At 37.7% G+C, this 11,186-nt stretch overlaps 1 protein-coding gene across 1 annotated transcript in view; it reads right to left on the bottom strand.

Moving 5' to 3' along the window:
• Positions 1 to 260: 260 nt before the first annotated feature.
• The window catches only part of LOC130050551 (uncharacterized), a 22,685-nt gene continuing 11,759 nt past the window's right edge, over positions 261 to 11,186 (bottom strand). The window contains exons 9-15 of the mRNA XM_056150767.1: positions 9,934 to 10,119; positions 7,964 to 8,143; positions 6,421 to 6,597; positions 6,031 to 6,228; positions 5,003 to 5,194; positions 2,302 to 2,478; positions 261 to 2,178 (exon numbers count right to left, since the gene is read on the bottom strand). Coding sequence (XP_056006742.1) covers positions 1,766 to 2,178; positions 2,302 to 2,478; positions 5,003 to 5,194; positions 6,031 to 6,228; positions 6,421 to 6,597; positions 7,964 to 8,143; positions 9,934 to 10,119 — 1,523 coding nt within the window. The 3' untranslated portion in view covers positions 261 to 1,765. The remainder of the gene's footprint in view (positions 2,179 to 2,301; positions 2,479 to 5,002; positions 5,195 to 6,030; positions 6,229 to 6,420; positions 6,598 to 7,963; positions 8,144 to 9,933; positions 10,120 to 11,186) is intronic.

The raw sequence follows: 11,186 nt of genomic DNA, 5'->3' as shown, positions 1-11,186 counted from the left end.
TAAAACCTCCATTCGAATCCAACATATTACCGAAACCAAGATTATTTAGAATTTTTTCACATAAAGCATCCACTTAGAAAAGCAAGAATCTTGTATGAATTTGCGTTTACAAAATGTGTACATAATATTTGAAAATTTATTATCGCCTATGAAAGCAACCTTGCACCAATACTTGAGGATACTTGATTGTACATCAACATGAGGTGGATACGCTCCCAATTCACCATATAACTTGGCGTTGAACGTTTCAAATTCAATAATAATTTGCAAAATTTTTAATGAACCCAGTCTAAACATTCATAATTACCAATACCCCAAACTTCACACCCATACAATATCTGTCGCGTAACGGGACCTCCGTCTTTAAGGTAATATCCAAAAGACCCGTGATTCTCACTTTTAAATGCCGAACGTTTGGCGAAGGAACAATCACTACCTATGTTAACGTCTCAAGTTTGACTCGACACAAACGGGGCTGGAACTCACGACTTCTCTGTTACGAAGCGAGCGCTCTACCACGACCGGTAATACGATACAAGATGACATAAAATAAAGTAGGCTTATTGGAAATTATAAGAGAGTCAATCTAATTAAAATTAGATGTTAGATCCGAGTATGTGAGCGGATCTAACATCTAATTTTAATTAGATTGTAAGAGAGTGATTGTTTTCTCAATGTTTTTCCTTAAAAAATAAGGTCATGATATCCAAACCAACCTCGAAAGGGAAGCAAATTCAAAATATGTAATTATATAGTTCTCATTTGCTTTTGACGAATAGAATTCAAATTTACTTCCAAAAACCTTCTATTTCTATGATTTTGGTCTACTGGCGACATTAGTCACTTTAAAAAAAAAAAATTTCAATTGATAGAATAAAGTAATATTTTACTACCCCGTTGACTCCAATAAAATAATAGTCCCTATAATTCAACTTCTTATACTCCATTTCAGCTTTAAATGTTACAACTCTAAGCAAGAAAGAATAAAGTGACAACATCACACCCGTAGCCAGGGGGGGTTCGTGGGGTTCGTACGAACCCCCCCTTGAAAACTACTAAGCACTATTAAAGTCGGCATTTTGTTTGAATTGTGACTATTAAAGTCGGGATTTTTTATGAAAATCATGAAAATTCATAGTAAAAAAGGCATGATTCCAAAATTCAAATTAAGTGCCAGGAAATTGCTAGATTGCAGGATTTTGCACCAAATACCCCAGGCCCCCTGCCGTAGTGGCACCTCGCGGTGCGAGGTGATAGACTCGTGTTGGGAGTCTATGTACCCCCCCCCCCCCCTTGAAAAATCCTGCCTACGGACCTGAACATGACCCATGTTTTTCACAATTAAAGAAAGATACATGCACAAACAGTGTACTGGAATATCATCTGATTAGAAAACTGTTTAGGATCTACAGGTGTAGCCTTAACGTTTAATGAATGTGGACTTATGTGTGCTCTGCAAACACATTTTTCAAAGAGACAATTAGTTATGCAGCGCACATTGTGTTATACAATGCATGGTCAAAGCAATAGTATATAATACATGTAAACGCACATCGAATAGAACTTCAGGCTTAGACGTCCCTTAGCTAGCGAAAGAAAAATGCTACAGGTGACGATGAATGAACTCCCAAATACAATCTTTCTGAACATGAGATAGGTTGTGGTGCGTTCGTTGTCCTGCTAACACAGGAAACAGACAAACTATAACAGACTATAATGATATTAGTATATCTTTTTAGTATGTTCTTTTTCGCCCACCTCGTCTTCACGCATAGATATGTTCTACGTTGTCAACTGAATTCGACTCGTCCAGGTCATTTCGTCCCTTTTCCTTATTTTTGCCTTTCTGGACGTAATTGTCGCTCGTTCCATTTTTAGCTATGGCGTCCGGATTCTGTTTCATACCTTGCGTTACTTTCACTTTTCCATTCACCCGGACGTGCTTAATTAAGTCAAGTGAACAGATGTATCCACATATTCCTAATAAAATGAGGAGCCCGGATACGCCGATGGCTAAGGCGCTAGGTCGCGGGTCGTCCTGGGAATTTAGACTTCGTAGATAAGCTGACGTATTTCTTCGATCAATTCTTATTGCCTTTTTAAGGTCTTCAAGTTCATCTAAGCTAGGTAATGTGGTGTTGGTATTGCCTGGGTTTATGAAATATATGATACTGATTTCTGGAAAAAAATATTACAACAGATGAAAGTTCGTTTTTAACAAGTTTCAAATTTATTCATAACTAAATGTAAACGTATACAAAAATCACATTTACAAAATTGTCTTTTCGTTTTTCAACTTACGTTGACACACTGCATCTGTCCCTGTCCAGTATCCCCCTGCATCACACATGCGCGATGAGGAACCGGAAGCTATCGCATAACCTTGATCGCACACCGTCACAGCATAGTTTAGGTACTCCAGTCCTTGGTAATACACTTGTCCGTTGCTAACATTCCCAAAATATGAGCATTTTCGTACTAAAAATATTTTAAATAGAAACTATTCAATGCATGATTTTGTGAATTATTTTCAGTGTTACATTTGTAAACAATAAATAACTGAAAGAAACTCGACGCAGATAAAAGAAATGCACACACACTGATTTAAATTACGTATACCAACTTCAGAATGAAGGACATCAAGTTCAAACCTTCCAAATCCTATCACTATATTAAAACACTGAAGATACAGTATTTTCAGAAGATGTTTCACTTCAAAGTAAAAGGAAAGTGAAGTTTCACACGTCATGATCAAACTCGGAACAAGAAGCCCATGGACCACATCGCTCACCTGAATCACCTTGGCTCATATTTAAAGATTTTTTCGTACATATTCGCATGTAAAATTTTGATCCCTATTGTTGCCCCAAACTACCACCGGAGGGCATGCTTTTTACATACTTGAATCTGTATTATCAGGGCTCGAAATTAGCGAGAAATACTCGCAAATTGCGAGTGCATTCGAAAAATAGCGAGTAAAAATAGTGGGCACTCAAAAATCTTTGCGATTGGTGATTTACAAACCATGATTGTATCGTATCCGTTTTATAAGGTGATGTGCTATTCGCTTTTCTTTAACTTGCACTCAGAATCATACAAACGCTTATATGAACGACCGATTTCAACAACCGTTTCTATCTGGATTTTTCTTTTATGATTTGTTTAAGAAACTCTGCGTCAAACAAATGCTTTAGAGGTCGGACATCGCATTGGTCTCGTCGCAATACGATGAAAAATATAGACATGTGCAACGAGTCTTGTTTACTTATAGGGGTGATTAAATTGAATTCCAAGTATGAGGTTTTTGTTATTCATTTTACTAAAAAGAAATCGAAGTCTATGTTTTACCAAGTCTTCCGGTAGTCAATTTTATCAGAATGTCCTATCTACATGTACATTAATTTATTCTCATATTGAGGTAGGGTTGTGGTGATGGCACGAGTGCACTGCTCATCGCGCAGACGATTATCAAAAGAGTTCATGGGACTCGTGATCGTGCTGCTTATAAACCAGGAGTCCGGGATTTGCTTTGAAAAATCACTAGTGACACCTCCCATATGTGGCGTGAAATTGGAAGACTTTGGATCTAGACAGGTCTGCGGTAAACAGGTTGTAGATTAAAGGTGCGATGTTCAAGAGACTTAAACATTGCACCATATGACCTACGTAACTTAATGTCTTGTCCAAACGATGCCTGTTGACCCACTATGCTCAGTAATGATGGTGGAAATAAATGATATTTTTTTTTTAAACATGAAAAAGAGCACTGCTTCATCATTTTTATTTTAGCTTGTATGTTTTCACTACAGCCTGTGGATTTTTTACCCACAGACTAAAATTAGCTTGTGGTAGAAAAAGTTAATTTCGACCCCTGATTATGTCAGAAAACTTTCATGTAAATATAAACTTTTCTGGCCCAGAGGATCTTGAGAAGATTTTTAAATATTCCCCCTGTACATTGTATATTCTCATGTAAAACTTTTACCTCCTATAGTGGCCCCATCCTACTCCCATGATTTTTGACAAACATTAATCTGCACTATTTCACGAAATTTTCATGTAAATTTGTACTTTCTTAGTGGTTCTTGAGCAGGTTTTTAAAGATTTTCCCTATATATTTGCATGTAAATGTTTTATCCCCTATTGTAGCCCCATCCTACTCCCCGGGGCCATGTTTTTAACAAACTTGAATTTGCACTACGTCAGGAAGCTTTCATATGAATTTCAGCTCCTCTGGCCCAGTGGTTCCTGAGAAGATTTTTAATGCCCCGCCCTATTTTTGTTTTTTGTGATTATCTCCCCTTTGAAGGGGGCATTGCCCTTCAGTTGAACAAATTCGAATCCCCTTCACCCATGGATGCTCGTGCCAAGTTTGATTGAAATTGGCCTAGTGATTCTTACGAAGAAGATGAAAATATGAAGTTTATACGACGACGACAGACAACGGACAAATTTCGATCAGAAAAGTTCACTTAAGCCTTCGGCTCAGGTGAGCTAAAATTGGTGAGATTTCAGGAATTTTTTACGATTTGCCTACTTCTTTGTTAATAGTATATTTGTTGATCATCAAATCGTTTCAAAACTTGTTTTCGTTCGATTCCGATTCATGAAATAAACTTAAATCAGCATGAATTCATCAAACCAATAAATAGGAATTAACGATTCATAGGTGGGACCATCACATATTTTAAGCTGTAAACATGCCACGGTAGGAGATGCTTCTCTCTGTTATAGGCCCTTTATGTCTCTGCTCGATGTTTTCGTTAATAATCCTACAAGTCATTAGTGTACCCACAAATGAAAATACAATGGCAATATTAAAATATTCCAATGAGTTATCGATTACTTTATAGCATTAGTTTTTATGGATCTCCCAATTCACGGGGAGGGTTCACGCAAAATTATACAAATGATAGTACATGCACATACTCTACAGTAAGGCGAATCTACAAAGAAACTATATTCTTACGAATTATACTGTTACTGTATTAACAGAACTTACTATCACAAGAGGGCGCTGTGTTGCTCCAGTTTCCGTACTGCGTACACTCTATTTCCAGACCTCCATTGACCAACCCATAGCCCAGGTGACAAGAGTAACTCTGGATGGAGGCATACTCATAATTTCCAACGGTACTGCGAGTGTGGTCCAACACCGCATTCTGAGGAGTCCCCGGGTCACCGCAGTTTACCTCTGAACGGATTAAAAAAATTGATTTAAAGAAATGGCCGGGTTGCTTTAGAATATGATATCTTATCACAGAGACAACAGTACAAAACATACTGGAAAATGACGTTAGATGTGGAATTTAAAAAAAAACCAGAAATACTTTTCAAATGTCGCATGTATATCTTCAATGTTTTTATAACATCTATAATGTACACGGTCTGAAAAATGTTAAGTAAAAGCTGTGAGAGAAGTTAGTTACACTAAATAGGTGCCATGCTTAAAGATCAAAAAGTTCAACATTCATCATGTACATATAATTTTTTCGAAGAATGTCCTATCACTTCCAAAAAGACGTGTATATGCACATCTTCAACGTGTCCATAGCAACTGTACAAAGCTTGCGGAACGTCAATTTAGAGGTGTGAATGGAGTTGATTACACAAAGTAGGCACCCTCTTCCGGGGACATCCGCCCGCCGACCGTTCACCATTTTATAAGCCGTTTGGACGTAGTGCAACTTGGACAGGAAATAATAAAATGGCAATGAATTTGCACGTTTTTATGAATATCAGTGCAATAATCAAGTGGTCTTGTTATACTAACATGGGACTGTGTCTTTAAAAACAAAACAATCCTTGAAGTTAAACTTTAAAAACTTGACTTTAAACTTTAAAACAAACTAGGCTTGGTTACATGTATCCCTTCAAAACAGAGTTGGAGGGGGATAATGTATGTGTATAGATGGACGATTGATATCTCCGAGATAAAATGCATTGATTTTGGGGCTGCCTTTGTACATCCACAATAAATACTAGAAGAAAAAGTTGTCAAATAATGAACGCTGCCATTAATGTGCTTACTATTGCAGGTGGGAGGGGAATCCCATTTCCCATTCGACAAACATCTCTTGGTGATGGTTGTATAGTACATAGCATTATATGAATGGTAGTAGTTGTAGCCCGGATGACATTTGTATCTGACTACATCCTGATATGCGGTACCGAAAACCTCCGAAATATCCGCGTTTGTTCCATTGCTGGGCCAACCACACTCTTTCCCTAAAATACATTTCAAAAAGTATGTCACCAACATCACATGAAGTTCACACGAAAACATTAATGCATAATGTAGACTTTAGGATGAAACATGAAAAAAATCAAATCTAGCTACCTTTAAAGTGAAAGTTTTGAATCCCGTTATTCTCTGTCAACAAGGGGGGTACTTTTATTCTCTGGACATTTATCACTTACTTTTACAGCTGAGCGCCGTCCCATTCCACAGACCAGTTGTTTGACAGAGCATGGCCGTGTCCCCAGAGTCATACTCATGGCCCTTGTTACACGCAAACGTGGCTACCTCGCCGTACGTTCGGCCAGAATTTGTCTGGTAGGCGTTCATTGGCGGAGGGAGAGGGTATCCGCAACTTACTGTAATAACGGACGAATATGATTACGGCAAACACTTCACTTTCACAATGGACCACAAAGAGTAAAGAGAAACATGGACCGTAATAATAAACGGAAAAACGCCACTTTCTTAACAGGACATGATAATCAAGTTGCATGCCTCGTTATCTGAATAACTTAAAATGATTAAGGTAAGCATGCCATAATTCGAATTGACCAAAATGGATCACAGTGATTTAAGGCATATGTAAATTAGCATGCGAATGTCACAATGGTTCACGAATGGAGTGAGGTTAGCATGTAACTGTCAAAATTGACCAACTTCAAATATTCAATTAGAACTATCAGTTTCCATTATCACCAGTCCTTCGTATGGTGTTTATATAGAACTCTCAACTGATTCGATATGCGAGAGCATGTTCTGCTTGTGATTAATTTTGAACCGAGGTAAGATGACGTTAGATGGGTTTCAACAGTCTCGTTTAAAGTCAGCAATCTGTCATTTGGTAGATTGCTGTTGGACGTGATTCATGCAAATTGTTAGTCCGTTCTTTACATACTGATTTTGACTATGGATTACTTCTTTTACCTGATCAAGATATATCGCTCATGTCGGAGTGTGTCAATAGGGGATACTTACTCCTCCTGGGCACCTGATCTCACATCTGGAGTTTCCAGGGGTCCATGTTTGCCCTACTCTTAATTTTTGTATTCTTTATAGGATTTATGAGATTGATCGATGTTCGTTATCTTCATCTTTTCATTGATCAGTTTTCGTTATCTTCACTTTCATTTTTTCAACAAAATTATAAGATAAGCCAGCATGTGACTGTTAGAATGGGCCACGATGAAGAGAAGTTAGCACATGAATAGAAGAGTGGTCGAAGTCCATCAAGGAGTTAGTGATTGTCAGAATGGGTCAAGATGAAGCAAGGATAGCATGTCATAATTAGAATAGGGCAATATAAAACAAATTGATTTAGTTCACATATGTGACTGTCAGAATGGGTCAAATTCATTGAGGTATGTTCGGATGTAACTGATTGGGTCAATATGATTTAGGTGAATGTTCAAATGGGTCACAACGATAAAGGAAGCTTACTACGCAACTGTCAGAATGGACCAAATTATATAAATTAAATGCATAAAGTGAAAGATTAGATCAAAATAGGTAAGGTAAGCTTGTTATTATTAGAATAGACCATAGTAGCAAAATACATGTAATTAAGTTAAGCAGGTCATTGTCAAAATAAAGAAAATGATGAAAGCGGACGGTGTCTGTTTAGGATGATTTTACGATGAATATTAATGATACAATCATCAAAGCATGCTATTCAAAGAATGAGTAAAAGGACAACTCTCAATCTGAGTAAGCGTAACGACTTACGAGCGCATTCTGGTGGTGATCCGCTCCATGTTGCGTTAGCCAGACAGGTTCGTTCGATGTTTCCTGAGAGAATGTCATGGCCCGGGTTACATGCATAAGTGACGTTTTCCCCAAACCAATTGTTGTATGTTCCATTAATAAATCCAAGGATGGCGGGCTCCGCGTCTGGACAAGGAATCGCTGGAATAGTGGTGACGATTTTTTTACTATTTCAGACACGTTTTTATTGTTTAGTTCTCAACTATTCTATGAATGTTTTTATTTTATAGTTCTCAACTTGACGTTCTTTCAATATATTAGAAGCTGCCAATAGTTTGTTTAGCTCACCTGAGCTGAAAGCTCAAGTCAGCTGTTCTGATCGCCTGTTATCCCTCGTCGTTTGTCCGTCTGTCTGTCTGTCTGTAAACTTTTTACATTTTCGACTTCGTCCCCAGAACCACTGGGCCAATTTCAACCAAACTTGGCCAAAAGCATCCTTGGGTAAAGTGCTTTCGAGTTTGTTCACATGAAGGGCCATTCAAAGGGGAGATAATCACAAAAATGCAAAAATAGGGTGGGGTCACTTAAAAATCTTCTCAAGAACCATTGGGCCAGAAAAGCTGAAATTTACATGAAAGCTTCCTGACATAGTGCAGATTTAAGTTTGTTCAAATCATGGCTCCCGGGGGTTGGATGGGGCCACAATAGGGGTTCAAAGTTTTACATTCAAATATATAGAAAAATCTTTTAAAATATTCTTCTCAAGATCCACTAAGCCAGAAAAGCTTATATCTACATGATAGCTTTCTGACATATTACAGATTTAAGTTTCTTAAAATCATGGCCCCCGTGGATAGGATGGGGCCACAAGGGGGAATCAAAGTTTTGCATACAAATATATAAGGAAAATCTTCAACAATATTCTTCTCAAAAACTACCGGGCCAGGGAAGTGGAAATTTATATGAAAGCTTCCTGACATAGTGCAGATTCCAGTTTGTAAAAATCATGGCCCCCGGCGGTAGGATGGGGCCACAAGGGGGATCAAAGTTTTACATAGAAATATATAGGGGAAATCTTTAAAACTCTTCTCAAAAACTACTGGGCCAAGAAAGATAAAATTTACAAAAAAAACTCTCTGACATAATGCAGATTCAATTTGTTAAAATCGTGGCCCCCGGGGGTAGGATGAGGCGACAATAGGGGATCAATTTTTACATACAAATATATAGGGAAAATCGTTAAAAATCTGAAAAATCACTGGGCTAGAAAAGTTTACATTTACATGAAAGCTTCCTTACATAGTCCAGATTCAATTTTGAAAAAATCATGCCCCCCAGGAGTAGGTTGGGGTCACAATAGGGATCAAAGTTTTACATGCGAATATATAGGAAAAATCTTTAAATATGAGCCAAGGTGACTCAGGTGAGCGATGTGGCCCATGGGTCTTTGTTTCAATTCTATTCATCCATTTCTTTAAACTGAAATTCACACATCAAACGCATTTTTATAGGCCCTAACAATAATCATCATATGATTTGTGTGCGTATAAAGATGGAGATTTAACATTATACATGTAGATAAAGTATTTCATAGAAAACCATCTGTTTGAAAGAAAGTCTGTTTAATCCTATTTTTCCTCAATTTTGATAAATAATTCAATAATTCAAAAAAATGTTAGCAGTACTGTCATGATTTGGAAACAATCATGTAATAACAAAAACTAGGTTATATCTATTATTTGAAAATTACATAAATAAAATAAAATCAATTGTATTAATGTTTGAAATTGCAATATGGTATATGCAACAGTAATCATAAAATGATTCTAAAATTATTGGAAGATACTGTGAAGAATTCTGAGATCAGTAATTTTTCTTTCGTCAAGATTGAACTAGAAACAACGTGGGGAATTATTTGTATGAATTATAAAGGGAAACTAATTGTCTTTGGAAACCCACATTTGGCCAAAGTTTACAGTACTAGCACATACGTGTACAGGTGTATGGCTCCCCACTCCAGGTTGCGTTAGCCAGGCACGATCTGTTCTCCGATCCTGAACTATATTGGTACCCCTCCAGACAGGAAAACGTCACCCATTCCAGATATTTGTATTCTCTGTCCTCAAAGATGGCCATAACAGCATCAACTCCAGGAACCAAAATAGGGCACGCCACCGCTACAACGAAGAAGACGCACCAAGAGTGCATGACAAACCATGTTAAAGAAATGCTATTGACGCTGAGAACGTGTATGCAAGAAAGTGTTCGCGTGTTTATTATTCTTGTCTGCAAAGAACAATAATTAAACACCTCATATATAATTCTTGAAATACGTACTAGTAAGTTATAATATAAATAGATAGAAAATGAGCTGAACAGTGGCCTAATCACGAGTTGAAATTCGGAGGGGGAAATAAATGAAAATGTCCCAAGAAATACAAGCACGGCAAGGAGGAAGTAGGAGGGGGTCTGTTTTTAGTACTGTATTAAAGTAGCTTTGTCTGTAGTTTCTTTCCTGTTATGTAGCATTAACCTCCCTTGCACTAGGGATGCACTATACCAGCACGTTTGTAAGGCAAAAATTCCAACATTTTACCGTAGCTTAATCAATACATGTGAGACCATCTAATGCATGACTTCTGATGCACGGTGTATGATGCATACATAGAGACCATCTAATGTAGGACTTCTGATGCACGGTGTATGATGCTTCTGCATTGACGTTTGGATTTGAATTGCATCAAATACGCGTCCAGGAATCTGCCTCTGGCCTTCAGAAGCTCAAGGCTAATTGGGGGGAAAATCTTACCGTCATGCAAATTACTGGGAATATTGTAGGTACAGTGGAGGGGGTCACAATCATGTTGGTGCACTTATTCAAAGTGAGGGAGACATGGCCCTGCATGCATACTGTCCCTCCATATAACAATACCATTTCTTAAATGCGAATCACGTGCACATCTAAATGCCAAGCGTTTGGCGACGCTACCTATTTGTAATGTTTTAGGATTGATGTGGCCTAGGAACGGGCGGGGCTCGAACCCATGAACTTCCGGTCATGAATCAAACATTCTAACCACAGAGCCACATATTATAGGATAAGAGATTATAAGAGATTTATGACAAAACCAAATGCTATTATTACGTCACAAAAAATGAATGGCAATAATGCCTTTCGTGGTGTTGATGTGAGCTGATACATATTATCGAGAAAGAAATATTCACTGGGACATGAAGCGAGGCA

Source organism: Ostrea edulis, chromosome 9 (assembly GCF_947568905.1).
Source record: "Ostrea edulis chromosome 9, xbOstEdul1.1, whole genome shotgun sequence".
Lineage (NCBI taxonomy): Eukaryota > Metazoa > Mollusca > Bivalvia > Ostreida > Ostreidae > Ostrea > Ostrea edulis.
Note: the sequence above shows the minus strand (reverse complement) of the source record. Positions and strands in the feature narration are given on the sequence as shown.